Here is a 27,993-nt window from a genome sequence, read left to right on the forward strand (position 1 = left end):
AGTCCAGGTAGTCCCCCTGGGGCATCTGGATCCGTGGTTGCTCTGGCCCGCTGGGGGCTTTCTCCTCCGGACTGGCCGGGCGGCAGTGGGCCCTCTGCCCCTGATGCCAGGGAGCTCGCACAGGCGCTCCCTCCCTGCCTGGAGGCCCAGGCTTTAATGGGTCCCGAGCCCGGCCCTTGGCCCTTCTGGCTCTAGGCCCTGCCCTCTGAGGGGCAGGCCACTGGTGTTCTGGCTCCAGGCCCGCCCACCAGGGCTTCTGCACAGCCTCCTCTGCCTCTGAGTCAGCGGGAGGCCACAGTGGCTCACTACACTTCTGAAGAACTTTAGTGAACATGCTAATGTAGTCAGAGTTTGTTCTAAATGTGAATTTCATCTTGTGAGTTAGGAGAACAAAGGCTGCTGCAATGTCTGATGACTAGAATAATCACAGGTACTATTCAGATCATTAGTATGTCACTAGTCAACTAGGTGAGGAGTTGCTATTATAATATATTTAAATCTTTTGTTTTTGAGTATTTAACTTTAGCAAGTTATTCTCAGGCTAGTATTAGAAACAGGTAAATTGATGAATGTTAGATGTAAAATTCCCAATTTCAAATAGTAATGCACTACTTTAAAAAGTTACCACTGTCAGATGTTCTGACAAATCCAGATTCTTCCCACCCCACCCCATTTTTTTTCATTGAGTTCAAAGGTTTTAGGACTTTTTGATACCAGTCTTTATGAACTGTGCAATCATTGGCTAAATGGCAAATAGGAGAGAAATGTGGTTGATCTCTAACACAGTTGTAATAAATTAGTAAATTATCATTAAACTTAGAATCATAGAAATGTTGAGATAAAAGGGACCGTGAGAGTTTGTGAAGTCCAGCCCCCACACTGAGGCAGGACCAAGAGCATCGTTGCAGGTGTTTTGTTCAACTTGTTCTTAAAAACCTTCAGTGGTGGAGGTTTCACGACCTCAAATGGCAGCCTGTTCTACAACTTAACATAACTTGAAGTTAGAAATGAGACAAAGGAAATAGGAAGATATACGAGCCCCAACCATTAGAAGTAAGGTAAAAGTATTCTGCCTAATGCACAATTTCTAGGAACCAAAATATAGAGAGAAAAGCAAACCAAAAAGCCAGCTATACCTTAACAACAAAAGACAAGATCCTGTTCTTAGAATGGGAATTGATATGTGGAAGGAAGGAATGGAATGGTCCCTTAGCACTGCAGATTATTGTTCATAACATGAAAGTACATAGTTGTGTCTGGGTGAGCCCTGGAGAGAATCCAAGGAATGAAGTGACACACAAACAGCAAAAGGATATCTGAAAGCTATTTCCTTCTGCCTACCTTTTGCAGCCATTTCAGGGATTAGCAATAGACAATACGATATGCATAACTGAGAGCATCAAAAAGTAAATGGCCAGTTGCCCAGGCATGCCTGACTTCTGCTTAGCACACGTGGATAAGGCGCATACTTCAAGCTGTGCCAGCACATACAGGCCTGAGGGGTCTGTTCTGTCAGCCTTGAGTCAACAGGGCACATTTCACTCTGGCTATCTGGCTGGTATGTCCTCATAACTCATTAGTTATCAAGTTCCAGAACCAGGCTGCATGGAGCCATCAGATGGAATACTTAGCTGTCCTTCCCTTCCACCCTGCCTGAACAGCACAAAGGGATAATGAGCAGGGACTCAGGATCTGTGCCAAATTACGTTAACAGATGACTTTTGGATGCATGGGTCATATTGAGAAGGTATATGACCTGATCATAGCATGCATGGATATATTACATAGATCACATCTGTTGGTGGCTGTTGAGATGAAATCTATTCAAACCTGGTTTATGAGAAGACAAGTAAGGAGCAAAAATTGTACTATGCATTGCCGCAAATCTCTTACCCCAATTCTTTTGAATCCAGTTTCAAATTTGTCCTGATTTTGGAAGATCATCGTCTGAAAAGTCAACAAGCAGAAAAGAAAGAGAGGATAACGCTAGCCTAAATCATAGTATTTATCTTTACTTTTGAAACTTATACTTGTGAAAATAAAGCACCAGTCAAGCAAGTTACAACATGGAGGTTTCTGATTTTCTTGTTGCTCTGAGAATTTCTGTTTGCTTTGAGATTGAATAAGTGTATGCAGCTAAACATTATACTCCATAAGTGTGATCCTTAAGATTGATTGTAAATCACGTGATTTAATGATATAGCTTTGATCTTTATTAGCTCTGATGGGAGATAAACTGTGTCATTGTGGCTTATAAAGCTTCAATACTGTTGGAAACAGCAATATGCTTCATTTAGGAGATGTGAGAGTTATGTTGCTTGTTCTTCCTTGGTGGTATTAGTACAAGTAATACAAATAATGTTTGAGATGTATGAAGAAATGCATCTGTTATTCCAGCAGCTTAGTTGATGATTACCTTGGGTGTCTCTATACTGCAAATGAAGTACTTCAGCCCATGGCAGCTGACAGGCTTGCAGGGATTAGGCTTTCAGTATTTTGGGGCTTGTAAGCACTGCCTACTTCTGGTCTGTTTCTTCTACATTGTAGGAACATGCTGGTTCCACTACAATATAGACCTTTTGTATTACCGGAGGAGAATGAGGAGGAGGAGGCAGATTTTGATCCTTAGAGTCTGTTCTCCAACATACACTAACAATATTTCTTCTTCGAGTGGTCCCCGTGGGTGGTCCACAATAGGTGTCGGGCTTGCCCGGTGACGCAGATCGGAATTCTTCTAGCAGTTTCTATCGAATCACACATGCGCCGATGCGCGCCGCTCCCTTGCGCGCCCTCGGTCATGTGCACGATCCTGTCCCCGCCAGTTCCTTCTCAACTGCCATCGGCTGCAGACGGAATCCACTCCGGCTAAAGCCTGAGACAGATAAGATAGTTGTTTTTATGTGTTAGTTCGTTGTTCGTCACTATTATACAAAAAAAAAAAAAAGAGAAGAGCATATTAAATAGCAGAGAGAAGAGGAACGAAGGAGAGAGGGGCGGACAATAGGCTGTTAAGCCGTCCGCTGCCCTGAAGGTCGTGAATGTTATTTTGGGTTCGAAAGCACTGATTAGTGGCCAAGTACCCTATTAACAGTAAAGACTCACCGCGATGGCTTCCTTGGGGTTTAAGAAGTGTGAGTCATGTCATGCGAGGCTATGCCGGCCTCAGATGGGCATAGTGAATGCATTCGTTGCCTGGGGGAGTCTCATGTTACCCAGAAGTGTTCCCACTGGGCTTAGCTGACAGCCAGGGCCAGGAAGGACAGAGAAATGAGGCTCAAAAGGATCTTGTTTGATAAGGCCCTCCAGCCTGAGCCACCGGAGAAGCCTCACACAGAAGGGCCCTCTGGGTCGCATAAAAGGAAGGCAGCCTCTTTGACCCCCTCTGTGCAGAAGAGGAGGAAACTCTTCCCAGCTCGATCTTTGCTGGCGGTCCCAGCGAGCAGGACGGGCGGAACACAGAGCCCCCAGCCGCGAGCTGATGAAAGCGGCAGCGCAGCAGTGCACGTGGCCAAGGCCGGGTCTCCGACTATACAGCAGGCGGCACGGAAGGCGCCGCGAGCACCAGCAAGGCAAGCGCCAGAATCGGCGGTGCCGCCACAAGCAGCACCGGCTCCCGCAGCGCCAACGGCGCAGGGGCACCCAGCACGGGGCCTACCAGCACCGGAGGAAACTACCTGCGCGGCACCACTGTTGACGGTGCTGAGCACGGCGCCAACAACGGGGCCGAGATCCCCAGCACAGGAGGGGGCAGCGCCCACCCTGCAGGGGAGGGGCAAGGCTAGAGCTAAAACCCGGCACCTTAGTCCATCTCCAGGCGGGGCTGCGATGCCCTTATCACCCAGTCCCCCTCCCAAGATACACACACTGCACCGCCAGGCGGCAACTCCACTGGCTTATTTCGGGCCTCCCTCTCCGTTCCTCCAACCAATTTCACTGTGGCTTAGGCCACCTTCACCATTTTTGGGCATGGATCCCCTTGAGTACTATCACAAACCAGCTTCACCACTATCAATGTCGTCAAGGAGATCCCGCTCTCCCAGACATCATGGGTACACTCCCCGATTGTGGTCCAGGTCTCCATCACCGGGCCCTTGCCCATGTTGCTATGGTCATCCTCATCATGCTGAACACAGACACCGCAGGTCTAGATCCAGGGGCAGGTCCTCTCCTACTACTCATCAATACTCCCGTGTACACTCTCGCTCTGGGACGGGAACACAGTTGTCCCAGGGGGAATTAGGTCCAGAGTCCTGAGACTTCCCTTCACAGCGCACCAGGGAGCAAGTATACCACCGAACTCGGGACCCAGAGGATTTGGGGGAGGCTTACCCCAGCGGTTCCTCCTCATCCTCTCCAGATGAGGCCATGGCCCCCAGGGATGTCTCCCCTCCGGACGACCTTAAACAATTCCAGAAGCTGTTCAAAAGAGTAGCATTCACGCAGGACATTCAAATAGCAGAGGTGCAGGAGAAGCACCATAAACTCCTGAAAAATTTGAGACCCCCGGCTTCATCTAAAATCACTATCCCGCTGGACGAAGCCATTATGGAGTCAGCCACTAACATATGGCAGACTCCAGCCTCTATTCCACCTACGAACAAGAGAGCGGATAAGAAGTACTTAGTCCCAGCCAAGGGCATGGAGTTCCTGTTTAGCCACCCACAACCCAATTCTTTGGTGGTCAAATCGTCCCAGCAGAGGTCGAAGACGTCTCAGTACAAATCAGGCGGGTTGGATAAAGATGCTAAGAAATTAGAGCTGTTCGGCAGGAAGGTCTACTCCCCCTCTACCCTATTATTGAGAATGGCAAATTACGCGGCACATCTATCAAACCATAACTTTGACAATTACTCTAGACTCCCTCCTCTCATGGATTCACTTCTGGAGGACAAGAAGCCAGTGTTAAAGGCGATTGTCCAAGAGGGCTATGCAGCATCGCAGACGGGAGTCCAGATTGGCCTGGACATGGCAGACACAGTGGCACGTTCCACAGCCGCAGCAGGGGTAATGCGTAGGGAATCCTGGCTCCAGACGTCCGGTATCCCCAGAGACCTACAGGCGAAGACCGTGGATCTTCCTTTTGACAAGCAAAAGCTGTTTGCGGACTCAACCAACTCAGTCCTCCACTCCAGCAAAGACTCGAGGCCCACACTTAAGACCTTGGGTATTTATACTCCCCCATGCAAGAAAAAGAAATTCTATCCTCAACAAAGACGCTATGCTTACCAACCACAGTGTGTACAATATCAGCAAGGCTATGACCAAGGGCACCATCAACAGCAGCAGCAGTACAGGCGATGTTCTCAACAAAGCCGTACACCCTCGGGGCAAGCCCAGAAACAGCAAGTTTGACGGGTATGTCGAGGACTGCACTATCAACACCATCGCTCAATGCCATTCTCATCTCATGTTCCATCATCGCCTCAAACTGTTCCTCTCCCAATGGCAAAAGATCACAACAGACAAATGGGTGCTAGAAATTATAGCCACGGGTTACACGATCCCCTTCCAGTCACTTCCACCGCCGAAACCTCCCACCCGGCCTCATCTCAGGGACGCTGCCCATGAGGCGAGGCTGAAGCAAGAGGTAGATCACCTCATGTTCATAGGGGTGGTGGAAAGAGTGCCGGAACAATTCCAAGGGAAAGGTTTTTACTCACGCTACTTCCTAACAGAGAAGAAAACAGGAGGCTGGGGGCCGATTTTGGATCTATGGGGCCTCAACCGTTATTTGCGCAAGCAGTGCTTTCGGATGATTACAGTTGCCTCCATACTTACGGCACTGGACGATGGAGGCTGGTTTGCAGCCCTCGACTTACAAGATGCTTACTTTCATATAACAATCCACCCAGCACACAGACGCTTCCTCCGCTTCATAGTCGGCGGGGAACATTTCCAGTACAGGGTTCTTCCGTTCGGCCTATCCTCCGCACCCAGAGTCTTTACCAAAACCCCTGCAGTGGTATCAGCCTACCTGCACAGACAGGGGGTGTTTATTTTTCCATATCTGGATGACTGCCTACTGAAAGGGGCCTCAAAGGCAGAGGTCCTATGCATGATACGCGTCACCGCGAACATGTTTACTTCACTGGGCCTAGTTATCAACCTCGCAAAGTCAAAGACTGAACCCACACAAGATATAGAGTTCATAGGGGCACGCATAAACTCTATCGCATCAAGAGTATGCCTGCCCGACGCCCGCTCCCGCGCCATCAACTCCCTGGTGCAAGTCATGATGTACAGCCCCGCGGTGCCGGTCCTAACATGCCTACAACTGTTGGGGTACATGGCGGCAACGACATTTGTGGTGCAGAATGCCAGGTTACACATGTGAAGCCTGCAGCATTGGCTGGCGAGCGTTTACAAACCGGCATCCCACACTGTCCACAGGGTAGTGTCGCCCACGATGGAGGTGCGCAGATCTCTAGCATGATGGGAAAATCCCAAGAACCTGCTAGTGGGGGTGCCCTTCCACCAACCACAAATTTCTATTTTTCTTACAACCGACGCTTCCCACATAGGATGGGGAGCGCACATTGGCAGCAAGGTGACGCAAGGGCTATGGTCCCCTGCGGAACAGACACTGCACATAAACATACTGGAGCTCAGAGCAGTGTTCAATGCGTGCAGACATTTTCGGGAATACCTGCACAGCAAAGTAGTCGGGATCAATACCGACAATACCTCCACTATGTTCTACATCAATCGACAAGGAGGGGCACGATCCCGTGCATTATGCGCGGAAGAAGTCTGATTGTGGAACTGGTGCATCGCCAACAGCATAACGTTGAAAGCCTCGTACTTGCTGGGCGCCCACAACGGGAAGGCAGATCAGCTGAGCAGGCGCTTCGCACTCACGCACGAATGGCAGATCCACTCCGACCTGCTACGGCGCATATTTCGTACATGGGGGTTTCCCCAGGTCGATTTGTTTGCTACCCAGTACAACAAGAAGTGTCCCCAGTACTGCTCCAGAGCAGGAATAGGGCGGGGGTCCCTGGGGGACGCCTGCATGATTTCATGGAAGGGCCCTCTACTCTACGCATTTCCTCCCACAACGCTTATCCATAAGGTTCTGCGGAAAGCCAGAAGGGAGAGAGCTCGCATGATACTCATAGTTCCAACTTGGGACCGGCAACAATGGTTTCCCTTGCTTCTGCGCATGTCGGATCGTCCACCACTCCCCCTACCGGTGGCGCCGGACTTACTCACACAGGCTCAGGGGTCCATAGTGCACCCGCACCCTCAGGGACTACGCCTACAAGCATGGTTAATCCATGGCTCAGCGCCTTAGAGAGCACGTGTACGGAGGGAGTACGACAAGTCTTGGAGTGTAGCCGAAGGACCTCCACCAGGAGGACTTACAAACAGAAATGGACGCACTTTACAGCCTGGTGTTCCGCCAGACAGTTAGCTCCCCTTGACGTTTCTATAACTGTAATACTAGAATACCTATTGGACCTCAAACAAGACGGGCTTTCTCTATCCTCACTAAAGGTCCACCTTGCTGCTATATCAGCTTTTCGGTATAAAGAGGAAGGGCCCACCGTATTCGCCCACCCTGTTGTCACAAGGTTTTTGAAGGGGCTGGTAAACCTGTACCCCCCTCGAAAACCGCTACCGCCGTCATGGAGTTTGGACTTGGTGCTCAGCACTCTATCGGGACCACCCTTCGAACCATTAGCCACGGTACCCCTCTGACTCCTTACTATGAAAACAACCTTCCTTCTTGCGATTACGTCAGCCCGCAGGGTGAGCGAGCTCACAGCAGTGATGGCAACGCCGCCCTGCACAGTATTCTCAAAGGAGGCGGTAATCTTATGGTTACACCCAGCCTTCGTTCCAAAAGTTTCCTCGGAGTTCCATCTTAACGAACCAATAGTTTTACCCTCGTTTTACCCGAAGCCTCACAGCTCCAGCAGGGAGGCGCGCCTACATCTCCTAGAAGTGAGAAGGGCATTGGCCTTTTACATAGACAGAACTAAGTCCTTCCAGAAAACGGACAGGCTTCTGGTGTCTCTCACTCCCAGGTCAAAAGGGGAAGGCCTCTTCCCAGAGAATTTCAAAGCACATTGTGTCCTGTATAAATATGTGCTACAAGCTTCGAAAGACCCCTTTGCTGTCCACGCCTAGGGCTCACTCCACCAGGGTGGTGGCGGCATCAACAGCCTTCTTCAAGGGAATCCCATTAAAAGACATCTGTAGAGCGGCGACCTGGTCATCCTACGACACCTTCACCAAACATTACGCCCTGCATCGGGTGTTCAATGAGGATACCCGTCTGTCGACAGCAGTCCTCTCGGGGGCAAGCTGCACATGAATCGATTACCCACCTCCTTACTTGGGTTACTGCTGGGTAGTCACCTATAGTGGAGCACCCACGGGGACCACTCGAAGAAGAAAGAGAAGTTACTCACCTGTAGTAACGATGGTTCTTCAAGATATGTCCCCGTGGGTGCTCCACCACCCGCCCATCCTCCCCGCTTCAGATCTCTGTCTGGTGTTTTTCAGGAGCATCCAAGGCGGTTGGTCAAGGAACTGGCAGGGACAGGATCGCGCTCATGACCGAGGGCGCGCAAGGGAGCGGCGCGCGTCAGCGCATGCGCGATCCAATAGAAACTGCTAGAAGAATTCCGATCTGCGGCGCCGGGCGAGCCCGACACCTATTGTGGAGCACCCACGGGGACACATCTCGAAGAACCATCATTACTACAGGTGAGTAACCTCTCTTTTTAGGTTACAGTTACATTATAGAGATCTGTTGAAAGGAGTCATTGTTAGAAGGGATCTCCTAACAAAACTTCTGTTGACAGAGTGCAGCCACACACAAAAGCCAATTGGAAGAGTGCACTGCTCTGTCGACTGAGTGGCCAGCCGCTCTCTTGACAAACCAGGCACCTAGAAGCACAGCAGACAGGGCTGTCCGTTGTCATGTATGCCCTGTGTGTGGAGAGGAGCAGCCCCCCGCCCCTGAACGCTCACCCAGCTTTTTTGTTGACAGAATCTTTTGACCACAGTGTTACACCTCATGGCTGAGAGGCAGAGCACTGCCAGCAAAAGTGCTGCGTTTTGTCCACAAATTGTTGACAAAAAGTATTTTTTGTGTGGCCATTCCACCAGTTTTGTCAAGAAGACCAGGGGTTTGTTGGCAAAACTTGCTAGTGTAACTGTCGCCTTAGATCATTCATTTAGACAATTACTTAAGCATGTCTTGGCCCTGACCCTGAAATCTAGGCCCTGAAATCAGCGAGGTTTCCCAGGCTATGTCTATATGGCAGAGGCATTTAGGGATACCTTGGTCTTTGAAATGCACCTGCCATTTTTAAATATTTTTTGAAATAACAGGTATGGTATTTCAGCATCCCTGTACTCTTCGTTGCAGGAGGAATAAGGGATGCCTCAAAATAGCACATTATTTTGACATTTGGTGCAGTTCAGACAGCTCTGAATGCTGAAATAGCCTATTTTGAAATAAACTTGAAATTAGATGCACAATTTGCATACTTTATGGCAAGTTTAGGGTGCCATGTAGATGTAGCCCCACTGACTACAGTGAACTGTGGATGACGGCCTTGGTGATTTAGGGCAAGACTGTGAACGTCAGTTCCATTTGTGAGCAGTTACTCCTGACTAGATTTTTTAATTCAGTGAGACTGTGTGTATGGGTAACTGCTCGCCAGTGGGAATAAGAGGTTCACAATGTAGGTCTGAGCCCATAATCCTGCAAAGCAGTTAAGCTTGTGCTTAACTTTAAACATGTTAGAAATCCTCTGCAGCTGTGAGCAAAGTGGAGAGCGGGCCCTTTGAGGGGGCACATGAAATTTCGAAAGAGGAGCACAGCATGATTGGCTGCTATGTGTCATGCTCATTCATCTCATTAAAAATTTTGAAATATGTTACTGTTTTTATGTATGTGTATTCAAATACTGATACAATATACCGATCAATAAAGTTTTTACATTCTACATACTTATTTTTGTACACATGCCAAAAGTTTTTTTTTTTATATGCACATAACCAAAATTTCCATCAGTTTGGATTACATTAGACAGGCACCCAACATACAAAGTTTCTCAACCCTGCCCAATGGGAAAGTGAATTCTACTCTGGAGCCTTTGTGACTAGTAAACAAATAATTTTGTATACCAGTGGGAAGTATGGGATTTGGAAGATATATAAACATGCCGACAATTGAAAATCCAGGGCAAAGCACAGAACCCAGTGGTGTGATTCAGCAAAGATCTTAAACGGGCTTAAATGGCTGAGCACATGAATACAGCCATTGACTGAAGTGGTGTTGGGTTGAGGCTGTTGCCTCTCTTTAGTTCCTGAACAGTAGAAGCATTCAGCAAATGAGTAAATGAACATCTGGAATCCACTAGACCAGGTGTGGGCTGCACCTTTCTTATTAATGAAATTACTCACTATCTGTTGCAAGGTGGGAAAGATAAGGCTCAGGGGCTGGATCCTGCCTGCAGACTGCATCTGGCCTGCATACTAGTTATATGTCACTACCTGGGTAGTGGTGAGGGCTGGGAGCCATGAGCCTGGAGCCATTAAAATTGCTGCTATTTAAAGGGCTCCCAAGCTCTGCTGCTACCCAGGCAGGGGCATATAAATAGTATACAGGCCAGGGACTGGACCTGGCCCACAGGCCATGTTTTGCCCATCTCTGCTGTAGACTGTATATGAATCACAAGGTAAAAAATAAAATAACATTCATCCCCCAATTAGCATTCATTGCATTTATGTGAATTCTCATTCAGCACTAGGCCATGGAAAGAACCTGTATAAAAATCCTGTACCAGATTGTTCATGTGTTTACAGTTAAGGATGAGCTTAAGAACTTTCCTGAATGAGGTCAAAGTATTCAGTGCCTTGCATCACTGAGCCCTTCAGGTTTCAAATGTAAGACATCCAAATCCCATAATAGAACACGATCTTCCCTCTATGCACATAAGACTATTTTATGACTAAGATGCTATTCACAAAGGCCCCACTATAGACTTGAACACGTTGGAACTACTCACCTACTTAAAGTTGAGTATGTGCTTAAGTGGTTTGCTGGATTGTGACTCAGGACCAGACTCTGTGTCCCATACGCCCAGTGGGCAAGTTTCTCAAAATGCAAGAATGGGACTTCTTGGGCCCAGAGCTGTTGTCTTTAATCCTTATTCAGGCAAATAAATGGCAGTTTTGCCTGAGTATAAACTGAATAAGAACTTACTTTGGTGTCCATTGTATACAACCAGTTAACAAATTTATTGTATCTCTTTTCTGAAAATATTAGAAAAATCTTTTAAATTAATTTCTTTGAAAAGAGCTGCATTATTTCACTATTTTTAAATCATGATGGCTGTCACTGACATGATGGCTCCCCCCATTCTTTGTGAAAATTGGCTTATGAATATGAAAATGCATAACTAAAAGATGTTTTAAGCAAAAAGGTTGTGTAACATCAATTTTACAGTTACAGTCTGCTGAATCTGTATATCCTATTTTACTGTATGGACCATTCTTGCATGTGAAGTCAGGAATATGAAGTGTAGATATGTTTATAATTCTAAATGTGCTACTGAGGGCCATCACTGATGTCCCTAGCTTGGATGGCTTGATGATCAAGTCAATGATCTGTGAATAGCCTTGTTTGCCCTGTAATCCCAAACTGTGGTTGGTCCTTGAAAGATGTGTGGCCAGGACACCTGATACTGAACCCATTTTGGATCTAGTAATTTTCCATTCAAGGTGAGAAAAGTTTGAACTAAGCTAAGCACAAAGAATTCCCACCTGGGGCAAAAGCAATATGGGTAAGGATAGAAAGAAAGAATAAGGAGTTGCCAGACACCAGGAGATGCCCCTTCCCCACCCCACACCACCTCAGATGCCTGCCGGTAATGTCTATGACTGAACACGGGAAGGAAGGATCAGGCCCAAACTAGGTGGCTACTTAGCTTGTGAAAGAGATGTTTAGAATTGTTCGGGGTAAAAATCTGCATGTAACAAGTTCCTTAGAAGAGTTGGGTTAGCTGGCATGCTTTATTTTAATTTAGCAATTTACTTTGGTCTGACAGTTTTCACTTGCAACCACTTTAACCCTACTTTTTGTACATAATAAAAACACCTTTGTTCATTATTAAGCCCCATGCAAATAAGTGTTACCTGTGGGAGGGAGCAGCCTATATGCATACCTCCTTCATTGATGAAGAGGGTGGACTTATGAGCTTTTTCTATGTACAACTTTTACACAGGGTAAGATAGATTTGTTTGGGGTTTTGGTCCAATCTGGGGGTTGGTTTCCTCAGTGCTGAGCCCTTAGAACTGAGTGCTCCCAGAGCTGAACTAGTTCAGTGTCTGTGTTGCTCTGTAAAGGGGGTGGTAACCCCAACTCTCATTTCTCAGGGGAGACGCCAGAGGATCCGGCCCAGAAGGGCAGGGTGGTGAGGAGCCTCACTGTGTAGGAAGTCAGGCATTAGTGGTATGACCAGCCCACTGGGGGACACTCCCAAGGGGATTTCTGTGATTCACTCTGTCACAATGCAGCAACAAAGGGTCCTGTGGCACCTTATAGACTAACAGGAAAGTTTAGAGCATGAGCTTTCGTGAGTTAACTCACTTCTTCAGATGCTGAAGAAGTGAGTTAACTCACCAGCATCTGAAGAAGTGAGTTAACTCACGAAAGCTCATGCTCTAAACTTTTCTGGTAGTCTATAAGGTGCCACAGGACCCTTCGTTGCTGCTACAGATCCAGACTAACACGGCTACCCCTCTGATACTCTGTCACAATGATGGCCCCATGAAACCAGGCACTTTTCTACATAACAAAATACAGTCACAACCGGGATAAATTGGCAATGCATCAGAGGCCTGCAAATAAAAGTTGTACATTTATAAGTCTGTAGTCTCTTGCAGTTCAGAAATAACCTGCATTGCACAGAAACAGCTTGTGCTGCCCACTAGCCTACAAAGCCTCTGCCACTTCCCAGAACAGGTTACTGTGGGAGAGACATCACACAGAAAAGAGCATTTCCCCCCTGGAATAGCATGCTTTCATGACCATGATGTCTGCATCTTTTATTCTAGTGGGCTCTTCTGAGACATGGGACAGAGCAACAAGCACACTCTGTAGGAGGAATGAGCCAGAATCTCATCTGTGCTAATTTAAAATCAATTGATGATGTGGCCCTATACCTCTTTTAGTTATTGCTGCAGACAAAGCTCTAGATTTCACAATATAATATATGCCATCATGTGCCAGCAATGCCCCACTGCAATTTACATTGGCCAAACTGGACAGTTGCTATGTAAAAAAATAAATGGAAATAAATTAGACATCAGGAACGGTAACATACAAAAGCCTGTAGGAGAACACTTCAGTCTTCCTGGACACTCAGTAACAGATTTAAAAGTAACAGTTGTATAACAAAAACATTTCAAAAATCAAATGGAGAGACAAATCTCTGAGCTGCAATGCATTTGCAAATTTGACTCCATCAACCAAGGACTGAACAGAGACTGGAAGTGGTTGGCCCATTACAAAAGCAGTTTCTCTCCTCTTGATGGTCACACCTCTCTAGAATCTGACAATGGGCCACATCACCCGTGACTGATCTGACTTGTTTTCTCCTCTCTTGATGTATACTACCGATAATGGGCCATTTCCACCCTGACTGAATAGACCTTGTCAGCTCTGGCCCTCCTCTTAACTGAGACCCCCCCCCTTTAAATCCTCCTCTGAAACACCCCCCTCAGCCCCCACTCATGCATCTGATGAATCAGGTCTTTGCCCACAAAAGATTATGCTCCAAAATATCTGTTAATCTATAAGGTGCCACAGGACTTCTTGTTGTTTTTGAAGATACAGACTAACACGGCTATCTCTCTGATACAATAAGGATGTTTTCTTATCACTGCGCTCATTTTGTATGGGCCAGACAAATGCAGAGACCATTGGAGGCCACAGTTCATAAAGTGTTGAATAGAAGTCGCTAGTTTTATCCACTTTTCCTTCACACAATCTCATTTCATCCCTTCCTTAAAAGCAGTGTAATAGTGTTTTCACTGCAGTCATCTTGTGGCTGAGAGGGCAAGCAGTCACCAGGGAGACTACCTTAGTGCTCTGTAATCAGCAGAATAAAGTATTTGTGTGCTACAGACAGGGGACTGCCTTTTTGACTCAGTGAGTTTATTACTGTGTAGCCCAGATCATCTACAGAACACTCTCCTGAGTATTAGGCTATGTCTACAGTGGCAATTGAAGGAGAAAGATTTTGTTGTTCGTGGGTGCTTAATGCCTCCCACACTTTCTCAAACTTTGCCACTGCAAGTGCCAGTGTTAAATAGTGCTCTGTTGGCAAGAATGCTCTCCTTCAGACAAAGCAAGCACTTCTAGTAGGGGGTGGAAGATTTCCATTTGCAATTGGTTACAAAGATTTCCCTTTGACTACACCAGGGGTCAGTAACCTTTCTGAGGCAGGGTGCTGAAATTTGACCACATGACCTCTATGTACAGTCTAAGTGCTGGTGTTCGCTTTAAAAGTCACTAATAGTTCCACTTACAACAGCTTCATTAATAAATAAAAATGCAAAGCTTTACTGTTTTGGTGGGGGTTGGTAGCATTAGCTGTTCTTTTGTTAAGCGACAGGCAACATGGCTTTGAGCAAGTTCCTGGCTACATGGGAGAGAGGGGGTGGGGCTGAGCTCCCACCTCACGTGCCCATGAACTTTGACACATTGGCTCATGTGCCGCTTTTGGCACCCATTCTGGGGGTTGCTGACCTCTGGTCTACACTATGATGTTTTGTTGCCACAAACTGCCTTTTGGTGACAAAGCAGTTGGAGCATTCATATCGCAATGTGGATTTTGTCCCACAACATTGCACTCCTGGATACATACCCGCAGTGTATTGCTCACATTGGCAATGTTGTTGGCCCTGTGTGTCCCTGATCTGTGGACGGAGGGAGCAAGTGTGCACACCCTCTGGCGATTTTTGTTTTATTGACTTTTGGCTGTGGAGATAAGTTTTGTCAACAAAACCTAGTAGTGTAGACAAGCCCTCATTAATTCCAGTGAGAAGTAGCAACCTCCAGGACAGACACAAATGTTTCTAACCCAAGAGGGTGTGGAGATATTATTAATAAGTAGATCAGATTATGAAAGATTCCCTAGAGAAGGTGGATTTGAAGTAGGAGGAAGTTACATCCGGGTTAATGGATGTAAAAGAAACAAGACATGGGAACTCCTTGTGAACAGACAGAGCAAGCAGAAAAGGAAGCATAAAACTGAGGGCAGGTCTGCACTAGAAAATTAATTTGACATATTTAACATTCCTTGGGAGTGTGAAAAATCCACTCCCACCCCACCCCACCATGTTATAGAATCATGGGACTGGAAGGGACCTTAGGAGGTCATCTAGTCCAGTTCCCTGCTTTAAGCAGGATCAACTCCATCTAAGTCATCCCAGCCAGGACCTTGTCAAGCCTGGGACTTAAAAACGTCTAGGGATGGAGAATCCACAACCTCTCAAGGCAACATGTTCCAGTGCTTCACCACCCTCCTGGTGAAGTAGTGCTTCCTAATGTCCGACCTATTCCTTTCCTTCTGTAACTTCAGACTGTTACTACTTGTTCTACCATCTGACACCAATGAGAACAGTTTCTCACCATCCTCTTTAGGACTCCCCTTCAGGAAGTTGAAGGCTGCTATTAAATCACCCCTCAGGCTTCTAAACTAAACAAGCCCAATCCGTCTGTTTCTCCTGTTAGGTCTTGTGCTCCAGCCCCTTAATCATTTTTGTTGCCTTCTGCTGAACCTGCTCCAGCACATCCACATCCTTTTTTACTGGGGGGCCCAAAACTGGACACAATGTTCCAGATGTGGTCTCACCAGTGATGCACAGAGGGGAACAACCACTTCTCTAGATCTGCTCACAATTCTCCTCCTAATGCACCCTAATATGCCATTAGCCTTCTTGTCTATAAGGGCACTCTGTTTACACATATGCAGCCTTTCATCCACCATAACCCCTAGGTCTCTTTCTGCTGTACTGCTGCTTAGTGAGTCAGACCTCAGCCTATAACAATGTTTGGGATTCTTCTCTCACAAGTGCAGGACTCTACACTTCTCCTTCTTGAAGCACATAAGATTTCTTTTGGCTCAATCCTCCAATTTATCCAGGTCACTCTGGATCCTATCTCTACCCTCAAACATATCTACCTATCCCCCTATTTTTGTATCATCTACAAACTTGCTGTGGGTGCAATCCAGTGCCTCACTGAGGTAGTTAATAAAGATGTTGAACAACACTGGCCCCAGAACCAAGCCTTGGGTCACTCCGCTTGAAACAAACTGCCATCCAGATATTGAGCCATAGACCAGTACCCATTGGGCCCAACCATCAAGCCAGCTTTCTCTCCATCTTATAGTCCATGGATCCACTCCATACTTCGTCAGCTTATGGGCAAGAATGTTGTGAGAGACTATATCAAAAATGTGATGGGTACGTAGGTAGCCCCAAGATGACAGACAAAATCATCCATCACCCTAACTTCCACCTCTCAGGAAGGTGGATTACCACACTGATGGGAGAACAGTTCCCACCTGCTGTCTACACTGAAGTGCAATAGTGATGCTGCACCAGTGATGCTGTAGCATTTTAACTGTAGAAAAAGCCCTAAGCATGAAAAAAAAGGACAAAGGGAGCAGTAACAAGGAAGGAATCAGAGGAGAGTAAGGAGCTAAAAGATGAAAAATAGGAATGAAACCAGCAGTGCTGGGTTAAGGGAGTACTTAATGCAGAAGTTAGGAAGTCAAATTAAAATAAATTGCTATATCAATTGCAAATGTCTCAAAAGCTTCTTTTACTAGGGATGTGCAGTCATAAATAATTACCATGAACGCTGTACTTCTCCCATGTCAGCAATTGTTTTTTCATTAATGCCTTTTGTTTGTTTGTTTGTTTGAAATTTTGAATGTCATCTGCATATAATTTTCATTTACAAGAATGAAATTAAGCAGGTTGGTCAAACCCCCAGTCCATCAGACGAAATTCAGTTCTTGGACGTTGCATTCCTTAGATGTAATCAGAAATATCCTGGTTATAAATGTCAGTAAGGCAGTAAGATGGTTGAAGAAGCTCTGCAAACTACCAAAGTTCAATTTATCTTCAATTTCCTTCATATGCTTGGTTGACCAGTGTTCCTATGTACATTCACTGGCAACACATTAATAACTTCATACATCCTTCTCTCCTTGTCCCCCTTTATGGAAGCCAAATTTGGGTGGCTGCCATACATCAGGCTTACTTAGGATTGTTCCCCCCCCCGCCAAGGATAGCATGTGAAATTGTTTTTAGGTGTGACTAGTGAGGCTTTATGGTACATACAAAGGGCCTGGGCAGAGATTTTGGCTATTATCTTTGAAATCTCATGGTGATCGGGGGAGGTCCTGGATGATTGGAAAAAGGCAAATGTAGTGCCCATCTTTAAAAAAAGGAAAGAAAGACAATCCAGGGAACCATAGATGAGTCAGCCTTACCTCAGTCCCCAGAAAAATCATGGAGGGGATCCTCAGGGAATCTATTTTGAGGTACTTGGAAAAGGAGAAGTGATGGAGAGTAGTCAAGATGCATTCGCCAAAGGCAAGTCATGCCTGACCAATCTGATTAGCTTCTATGGTGAAGTAATTGGCTCTGTGGATACAGGGATATCAATGGTTGTGATATACCTTGACTTTAGCAAAGCTTTTGGTACAGTCTCCTACTTGCCCATAAGTGAAGGAAGTATGGATTGGATACATGGACTATGAGATGGATAGAAAGCTGGCTAGATGGTAAAGCCCAGCGGGTAGCTCTATGTCTGGTTGGCAGTCAATTTCAAGTGGAATGCCACAAGGATCCGTTCTAGGGCCAGTATTATTCAGCATCTTTATTAATTACTTGGATGATGGGATGGATTGTGCCCTCAGCAAATTTGCAGATCACACTAAGCTAGAGGGAGAGGTAGAAAAATCGGAGGATAGAGATAGGGTTCAGAGTGACCTAGATAAATTAGAGGATTGGGCTAAAAGAAAACTGATAAGGTTCAATAAGGACAAGTGCAGAGTTCTGCACTGGGGACTGAAGAATCCCAAGCATTGTTACAGGCTGGGTACCAACTGTCTTAAGTAGCAGTGCAGCAGAAAAGGACTTGGGGATTACAGTGTATGAGAGGCTGGACATGAGTCAACAGTGCCCTTGTAGCCAAGAAGACTAGCGGCATATTGGGGTGCATTAGGAGTAGCATTTCCAGCAGATCTAGAGAAGTTATTATTCTCTATACGGCACTGGGGAGGCCTCAGATGGAGTGTTGCATCCAGTTCTGGGCCCGCCACTATAGAAAGGATGTGGATGTATTGGAGTGGATTCACAGGAGGACAACGAAAATGATTAGGGGGCTGGAGCACATGACCTATAAGGAGAGGCTGAGGGACTTTGGTTTATTTAGTTTGCAGAAGAGAAGAGTGAGGGGTGATTTGATAGCAGCCGTCATTGTCCTGAAGTGGGGGGGCTCTAAAAAGGATGGAGAGAGGCTATTCCCAGTAGTGATGGATGGCAGAACAAGGAGCAATGGTCTGAAGTTACAGAGGAAGAGGTGGAGGTTGGAAATTAGGAGAAACTATTTCACCAGGAGGGTGGTGAAGCATTGGATTGCTTTATCTAGAGAGGTGGTGAAATCTACATCCCTAGACGTTTTTAAGTCCCAGCTTGACAAAGTGCTGTCTGAGATTATTTAGTTGGGGTTGGTCCTGCTTTAGGCAGGGGTTTAGGCTAGATGACCTCCTGAGGTCCCTTCCAGCCCTAGGATTCTTTGTTTCTAAGTCAGCACTTCTCTTCACCAGCCCTGTAGTTTCTGCTCAGCCAGTGGCACATCTTGTTGCTTTTCAGTTGTGTTCTGTTAGTTCATTTGGGGCTCAGATATGCCCAAAAATCATTTACACCTGCTGGCCCAGTACCCCCTTGAAAACAGTGTCTCTGCCAGTGGAAAGATCACCAGACCTGTCTGAAAATTAACAGGCTACAGCGGGATGACCATTTTTGTAGGCAAATTTTAATTTGGCAAAAAAAAAAACAACTTTCAATGGAAATGTATATTGGTTTCATGAGAAAGGTTTCTCCGATCCAGGCTGAAAGAAGGCGCATGTGCACCCTAACCTGGGATATGGGAGACCCAGACTCAAGTCCCTGATCTGCCTGGTTCAGACAGGGACTTGAACCTGGGTCTTCTGCATCCCAGATGAGTGTGTAAAAAAGGGTGTAAATAAATGAAGATATGCATCTCATAGAGCTGGAAGGGACGGTGGGAGGTCATTGAGTCCCATACCCTGCCCTCTGGGCAGGGCCAAGCACCATCCCCCTCATGTGTGTGTAACCCTTCTATTAATGCCAGGTGCCTGCCAGAAGGGCTGGGTTCAGCTCCTAGGGGTTTCCTGTCAAGGATACAACCAACCAGCTCGAGCCCCCACCCAGTGGCCTGGGACAATCTCACTCCACTTGCTGGGTGCCTGTAAGGCAGTTCTCCCCACTCCCCACAAGCACAGAGTCTAAGATAGAAACAGCTTATTTAATGACAAGAACCTACCCCAAGTTTACAGTGACAGATGCAGTATATCTAAGCAAAGGAGAGACAAACCCCTTTAACAAGAAACCATCCCCATACGCTGTAGAACCAAGTCTCTTGCTGGGGCTCTTTGCCTTACCCCACACACAGTTACAAGGTGTACCTCTCACAGTGCAGTCCTGGACCCAGAGCCCACAGATACATCGCCAGGGCAATACTAGCCAACCACTTGTCTGCAGCATCCCACTGACTGCCACCTGCTGGCCACTGGCTGCTCCTCTTAGCAGCCACCTACCAGTCTTACCATCTGTCCATGCACTGCTCCCTTATCAACCTCCCACCAATCACACCATCTGCCATCACTCCCTTGTCAGCCAACTGCAAGTGTCCACCCCTCCTCCTACCTGCTAGGGAATCACGCTGAGGCAGAACTCTGATTTGAGTACTGCATGGCATCAGCTACCACCCTGTGATTTCAGCACTTAATTGCAGCATACAGTTTCATGAAAACCCTAGTATCCAGCTCTATCTTTCAAGAGGTGGAGAGGACTACTCAAACCAGACATAGCTATCTGGCCAAACCCCTGAGCAAACTGGCACACCTCCTCTCCCTCCTGAGAATGCTTTAAACCAGGGAGCCCTGTGTAATCAATGTCTTACACAGCTATGGCGACTGCCCTGTCCCCCACAACAACCCAGAGCGTTGTTGAGATCCCACAACTCCCACACTGAGTGTCAGCATAAATTGTGATTTTACAACAATGTGTTTACAATAGACAAAATCTCATGGCTTACTTGCTACCCACCAGGCTTTGCCTGAAAGATATCACACATGTACACCTTTGCATTCTCATGCAGATGGTCTCTGGGAGACACATTTCTCCCAGCTTTCAGCAGCATTGTGTTCCTGCTGCCACATTCCTTGCATGTGTTTCTTTTTTTAAATCTATTTGCCCCAGACTCCTAAATGGCCTCCTGAAGGGTTGAACTCATAACTGTGGCTGTGGCCACACTAGCCATTCATTTCAAAAGCGATTTCAAAATGTGGGGCAATTTCGAAACAAACAGGAGAGCAACTACACACAAATTGCTTGCTTTGAAACCAACTTCGAAATTAACAGGTGTTCATTTCAAAGTCGTTCTGCTCCCATGTTGGGAATAATGCCTCATTTCAATGTTGATTTTGAAATAAAATGTGTGTAGTCGCTCCCTGGCCACCATTTTGAAATGAAAAGTCCTCCACAGAGCCGGCCCCTGCACAGAGACACCCTGTCCAGCAGCTAGAGGTCTATGGCTGTCAGCTACAGGTGCCTTAAAGCTGCAGGGACCCAGAAATCCTGTGCAGGAAGCTGAGAGTGTGCTGACAGACATAGGAGCACGAGGTGGCCAGACAGCACTCTGAAGCACCCCCAGAAAGCAACGCCTCACCTTGGCTGGACTGATGGCCAGCAGCCAAGACCCACCCCTCCAGGATCTCCATGGAGCCAAGGGCTCTGGGCAGCCCCCAAAGAGGAGGGGGGGCCTTTGGCTCAAAGCTGAGGTCCAGGACCTGCTGGCTGTCCTGCGGGGACAAGAACATACTGCTCAGGATGGACGGGTGGAAGAGAAATGCAGCCTCCTTCTCCCGCCTCACCGACAACTTCACTGCAAGGAGACGTCTCCTCCAGACCCCCAACCAGGTCCACTCCAAAGTGAAGGAGCTGCAGCAGGGCTACACCCAAGCTAGGGACTCAGGCAGGCAGTCAGGAGCAGCTCTGGCTACCTGAGCCTACTTCAGGGAGCTCCACCAGCTGCTGGGACCAAGGAGGCTGCACCACCCAAGGAGACCCTGAACATGGCAGAGCCGGTGGGGCAGGGTGAGAAGCCCCAGTCAGGACCCTTGATGGCCCCTCCACCCTAGGCCCCGAAGTACCTGCCAGCAGCGGGACAGTGACAGTGGGAGCAAGAGACCACTCTACATCGCAGAGCCCTCCAAGGAGACCCTGAACCACTTGAGGAACCCTCAGGTAGGCCCGGGTGTGGGGTGCCCTGGCGATGCAGGTGGGGGGAGTGGTCCCTGGCACAGGCCTGGGCACGCAGCCACTGGCCAGGGACCTGGGGATGGCCGTCATCACTGTCCGGGGGCAGCCCATGTGTGCAGGGGTCCCTGGATGGGGCCATGGGCTGCTATGAGGGTCATATGCCTGGGAGGATGGGGAGAGCTGGGGCAGACACCCTAACAGCCCCACATTGATGAACCCTGCCACAGATGGGCCACCCCAGGGCCCCTCACCACAAGCAGGGAGGGGTGGCAGTGGGGACAAGGCCACTGGCCCACAGTACCTGGTCTCGTAACTGACAGGGCACCACCCTCTCCCCTTATGTCTTCACAGCTTCGATGTCTGCCAGCCACTCCAGCCCCCTGGACGTGTTTGTGAGCCCCACACCAGATGAGGAGGGCAAAGGGGCAACGCCTCCCCAGACCAGGTGCCGTGGAGGGCAGAGCCACCACCGAAGCTGGGCAGATGTTTTGGCAGCAGCCCACATGGCCGCGTGGCAGGAGCAGAACCACTTGCTGCAGGAATGGCTCTCCATGGAGTGGGTGGCCTGGGACCAGCTGGCTGAGTATCTTGACACCCTGACCCAGGCTGCTGGCAACCATGTGGCCCAGCTGCCGCCCCATGGATGGCTTTTCCCACAGCCCCTCCTCCCCGTCCCAGTCCTCCCTCCCCTCTCCGGCCCTCTGCTCTGCCCTGGCCCCGCCTTCCCCATCCTCCCTTTCCTCCCCGCCCCCCCCCGTACCCACTCCCCCGGCTGTGGCAGCTCTGCTCCCAGCCGCCATGTCCCCAGACGAGCAGGATGAGCTGGCGCGCTGGCTGTGGCCAGATGAGCCCAGCCTGTCTGTCGCTCCCCTCCCTCCCCCACCATGAGTCTGAGCCCCAAGACACCCCAGTTCAGCCCTACCTCCCTGTTCCCACCTCAGCCCAGCCCTGCCATGGTCCCCGGACCAAAGGCGGTCACGGCTCCAGGGGCCGTCGTGGCTCTCGACCCGCCATCCCCTAGCCCCCATGTAAATAGTTCACCCCTGCACCCCCATGTACATAGTCACATATTCTTTGTTTTCCAAAAAAAAAAAAAACAGTTAAATTTATTTAACTGTGATATGTGTCTTGCCTCAGGTGGGGATGGCGAAGGGAGTGCATGCAAGTGGGGGTGGGGTCGGGCGGGGGTTGTGTGGAGCAGGTCAGGGCCAGGTCATGGGGGCCCCCAGGCAAAGGCCTACCAGAGGGCCTCCAACACGCGCAACCCATACCAGTGTGTCTGGCAACACAGGACCACAGCTGGCTGCTCGTAGTGCGGCATGGCCTCGGCCGCCCATTGCACCACAAAGAGCTCCTGCTTGCTCTCCACGAGGTTGGTGTCCACAACCACGGGCATGCTGGGCAGGCCTACCTCCAGGCACATCAGGAGGCACCTGAAGTGCACCTTCAGATGGCCGAATACCTGCTCAACTGTGTTCCTGGCCTGGTTGAGGTGGGCATTATAGAGATCTTGGTTGTCATTGGTGTGTCCCATGCAGGGGTGCATTAGCCAGGTCTGGAGATGGTAGGCCGCATTAGTGACGATGCATGGGTCATGGTCACATCCCCTCTGGCAGCTCCCATGGGGGGATGTAGGTGTCCTCAGCCATCTGGCAGCCAAGCCATGAGTTCTGCAGGAAGCAGACAACATGAGCCCTGCCCGGCCAGCCCACACAAATGTCTGTGAAATGTCCTTGGGCCTCCACAAGGGCCTGGAGGATGACAGAGTCATAGCCCTTTCAGTTGATGTACCATCCATGGCTGTGTGGTGGGGCCCAGATGGTGATGTGGGTGCTATCCAATGCACTGATGCAGGTGGGGAATCCCAGCTGTTGGAAGCCAGCCATGGCAGCGTCCATGTCCCCCAGGTGGCACAGGAGGATCCTGTTGATGGTGGCGATGACCTGCAGGGAGTGGAGGTCACAGGCACCCGTGAGTGTGTGGTAGCATATGGGGGGCCCCGCTCCCTGGGACCCTACCATAGATGCATGGCCCCGGGTGCCTTATCTCAAGGAGGAGGACCCCAATGGTGGCCTTCCCCACCCCGAATTGGTGGCCAACCGAGTGGTTGCTGTCTAGGGTGGCCAGCTTCCACATGTCGATGGCTACCCATTTCTCCAGGAGGAGCACAGGCCACATGTGGGTGTCCTGGTGGTGAAGTGCTGGTGCCATCCAATGGCACAGCTCCATGAACGTGGCCCAAGTTATACGGAAGTTGCGGAGCCACTGCTCATTGTCCCACTCCCTAAGGACAATGTTGTCCCACCATTCCCCACTGGTGGGGTACCGCCAGAGGCAGCAGTGGGCCTGGGACAGGGAGTGCTCCAGATACACTGTGGGAGGGGCCTGCAGGAAGCCAGCCACATGGAGGCAGCAGGTAGCCTCAAATGGCACGCTGCCAGGATGGCCATCAGGCTGGCCTTGATGTCAAGGATGTCCCCATCAGTGAAGTGCTGGGGTTAATGGCAGGCAGTGGTATGGTGGCTAATCAAGGCTCTGCCAAGTGCTGTGCTCTGGAGGTCACATGCTGCAAGCAGCTAGGGTCCTCAGCATGTGCACGGGGGGCATGTTTGGGAGGGGTCACTTAATAGGGCCGCTGGCCTGTGCTCCTGGAAGGGCTTGTGAGCTGTTTGACCCTGCCCTTGCCATTTCCTGCCCCATTATTTCGAATGAAGCTGGGGGCTGTGTAGATGCTCCATTTCAAAATGATGGGGTGTCTCTTTAATGTTTTGTTTTGTGTGTAGTCACTTCATTTCGAAGCGACTCACTTTGAAGTGACAGATAGGGACTACCCCTTTCAACATCACTTCCTAGTGTGGCTACAGCCTGTGGGTTTAGCAGGCCGATGGTCAAACCATTTAGCTGTCCCCCCACCAGTGGTTTTCTTTCTTCACTTCACCCTCACGTTTCCACCCCACCCCCCAAGTATTTATACAAAGTGGATCAGCTCCAACAGGAGAGTTTGGGAGGCCTCCCCGATAACTAAGCAGACACCTTTGGAATGAAGGAATGGCAAAGCTAGAGATCCGGTTGGGTGGCTATCCTGGGAAGGATCGAGATGCGGGGGGGAGGAAGGTTTTCTAGTGATCATATACTGACTATATGCAAGTGCAATCCAGAAAGCTCACAGAGGGTTCTGGTGAGCTGCTCTTTGAGATACAGTGGGACTTGAACAAAACCAATTTAAATCCTAGCTTACTGAGATTTCCGGGTACCTTCCAAATTCATGCACACACAGAGAACAATATATGTCAATATATGTATGCCTCTAGTCTCTAGAGGGTTGTTTCTCAGGCCCTAGCACTCTGATTTATCTCTAGGTTATAATTAATTACTGCTCAAACATAGGATTATATTTGCATACTGACTTTTGTTAGTTTTTCCAACATTTTCACCATCTACTAAGAAAGTGATCCTGAATTTAATCCATGTAATCTACTGCTCTGGCATTTTTTTTTCTTAAATATTCCCACTGATTTTTCAAAGAGGAATAAAGAAATATAGCACCACACAGGTAAAAGTCAAGTTGAAAGGCTTTTCTGAAACCTATCACACAATGCCACCAAATCATCTACAGACTTTCACACAGGTTTACATTGAAAATAAAACCTGGTGTGTATAGCCAGGGTTCTTTCTCAGAAAGTAGTGCTTTCTGTAGTTACTTGTGGGGAAAAGAAAAGGTAGTTTAGTTGTTATGTATAATAACTCCATATTCTCAGAAGTTTCCTTTCACTGTGTTAAGTATTAAGAGCCGTCTCTACGCGTGCACGCTACTTCGAAGTAGCGGCGCCAACTTCGAAATAGCGCCCGTCACGGCTACACGTGTTGGGCGCTATTTCGAAGTTAACATCAACATTAGGCAGCGACACGTCAAAGTCGCTAACCCCGTGAGGGGATGGGAATAGTGCCCTACTTCGACGTTCAACATCGAAGTAGGGAACATGTAGTCATTGCACATCCCGCAACATCGAAATTGCGGGGTCCTCCATGGCGGCCATCAGCTGAGGGGTTGAGAGACACTCTCTCCAGCCCCTGCGGGGATCTATGGTCACCCTGTGCAGCAGTCCTTAGCCCAGGGCTTCTGGCTGCTGCTGCTGCAGCTGGGGATCCATGCTGCATGCACAGGGTCTGCAACCAGTTGTCGGCTCTGTGGATCTTGTGCTGTTTAGTGCAAGTGTGTCTGGGAGGGGCCCTTTAAGGGAGCAGCTTGCTGTTGCCCAGGAAGTGCTAGCCCGCCCTGTGACCCTGTCTGCAGCTGTTCCTGGCACCCTTATTTCGATGTGTGCTACTTTGGCGTGTAGACGTTCCCTTGCAGTGCCTATTTCGATGTGGTGCTGCGCAACGTCGACGTTGAACGTCGACATTGCCAGCCCTGGAGGACGTGTAGACGTTATTCATCGAAATAGACTATTTCGATGTAGCGTGCACGTGTAGACGTAGCCATGGCATTAAGTCTGTGATTCCCATTGACTTTAATAGAAATCACACATCTGAAAAGCCCATGTAGCACTTTGTAAATTGTGTTTAGTGTGTAAACAGCTATACATTTTGTCTGAAAGTAACTCTTAGTGTCTTAGAAGGGTTTGCAAGTAAATGTCCGAGGTATGCTATTCAATGTTATAAAGCTGATTCTGCTCAGCTTCATGCAGGATGAAGTAATTTTCACCTGTTTAAAACAGGCATAAAAACTAGAAAATCACAGTCATTTTATTACACCCCTTTGCATAGGTGTAAATGGTAACACAAAGCTCAAAGCTGCTAAGAATCAGACCCTAAAATTCTACCAGATTATCAGTTTACCAAAAAATAAAACTAATTAAGATTTTGGCTAAAGTGTAGTATCTTTGTGACATACTATAAACCATTAAGCTTCCTGGAACCTAAGTATTGTTTTTTTTATTAAGCATAACTGACAGGCTTCTGAAAGTAATATCTATATGCCCTGGTTGAAAGCTATAATAGTCTAATAATTACCATATCAAAACTGTAATTTCATGGCCTCTTCTGAGCTTTGAAAGTCATTTGATTTCTTTATTTCAATTTAGGCTTACCATATGGATGGGAAGAAGCTTACACAGCAGATGGAATCAAGTATTTTATCAAGTGAGTACTGTCATCAAAGCCATGTAAGCAGTTTCTTTCACATCTGAAGGAAAATAAGGAACGATTCAACACTGGTCTGCAAATTGAAACAAAGTTTCAGTTGTTTTGATAAAAACTGGTGACTACATAATTTTGCTATGCTGATTACAGAGATGGCATCCATTCTGCTCTATCACATAATGATTTTTCACAAACCAAAGGGAAAAAGTGGACATTTTTCATGCTTTTTATTCCACCTTATGCATTAAAAACTTGTAAATTATAGTTCTTTTAGAAGGTCTGTTGTAAATCCTTGTTTAAAGAACAAAGAAGCAAAGTGTGAAATTTAACAGAGTAATTTTAAATGATTCAATGTGACTGAATTGATACTTTCTTGACAACTTTTTGTGCATTTTACCATCAGTCTCTCTTTTCAGGGACCAGCAGTAATCAGCCATCATGTTGACTTCCCAGGGTCCTTGAAATCTCTTTTCCATCATCTTGATATTCTGGTGAAATCTTTCCCCTTGCTCTTCACTGACACTTCTAAGCTTTTCAGGAAAATAATCCAGCTGGGAGTGCAAAAAAATGACCTTTTAAGCTCATATTGCATCCAAGTCTTTCAAATTTGCTTAGCACAGTGCCAACAATGTTTTTATAATCAGGATCTTTGTTATTCCCTAAGAAGTTTTGTACGACATTGCTGAAGGCCACCCAAGCGTCTTTCTCTGTGTTTCTTCAAAGTAGTGTCAAGAATTAGTTTCCTGATCTGAGGACCCACAAAGACACCCTCCTCAACTTTTTGGTGACTCAAAGCTGGGAACTTGTTGCAAATGTATTTGAAACAGTCACCGTTCTTGTTTAATGCTTTCACAAATTGTTTCATTAAACCTAGCTTGAGGCGGTGTGGAGGTAGCAGTACCTTGTTGGGCTCAATCAGTTTTTCATGAATTGTATTCTTGGAGCCAGGATGCAGCTCTCCATTGGTGGCCACTGTTTCCTTACTCAATGAAGATCTCTTGCTCTGCTATCCCACTCACATCAAAAGCATGGCATTTTTGCGTAACCAGCCTGCTGACCAAGCAGCATACACAGCACCTTCAGATTTGCACATACAGTCCATTCATGCTCTGGATAACGCACCTTTTCAAGGAGAAGCTCAGGATTTTCATAGGTTTCTCTTAAGTGAACAGAATGAGCAATAGGCACAGAGGCTTACTGCTTGCCATTATGAAGTAGAACACCTTTCAGGTTTGT

At 47.8% G+C, this 27,993-nt stretch overlaps 1 protein-coding gene across 2 annotated transcripts in view; it reads left to right on the plus strand.

Annotated features, from left to right (window-relative positions):
- Positions 1-27,993, plus strand: part of STXBP4 (syntaxin binding protein 4) — a 278,419-nt gene that overhangs the window by 212,369 nt on the left and 38,057 nt on the right. For both annotated transcript variants that reach the window (XM_075014469.1, XM_075014468.1), the window contains one exon: positions 26,700-26,757. In XM_075014469.1, coding sequence (XP_074870570.1) covers positions 26,700-26,757 — 58 coding nt within the window. The remainder of the gene's footprint in view (positions 1-26,699; positions 26,758-27,993) is intronic.

Source organism: Carettochelys insculpta, chromosome 20 (genome assembly GCF_033958435.1).
Source record: "Carettochelys insculpta isolate YL-2023 chromosome 20, ASM3395843v1, whole genome shotgun sequence".
Lineage (NCBI taxonomy): Eukaryota > Metazoa > Chordata > Testudines > Carettochelyidae > Carettochelys > Carettochelys insculpta.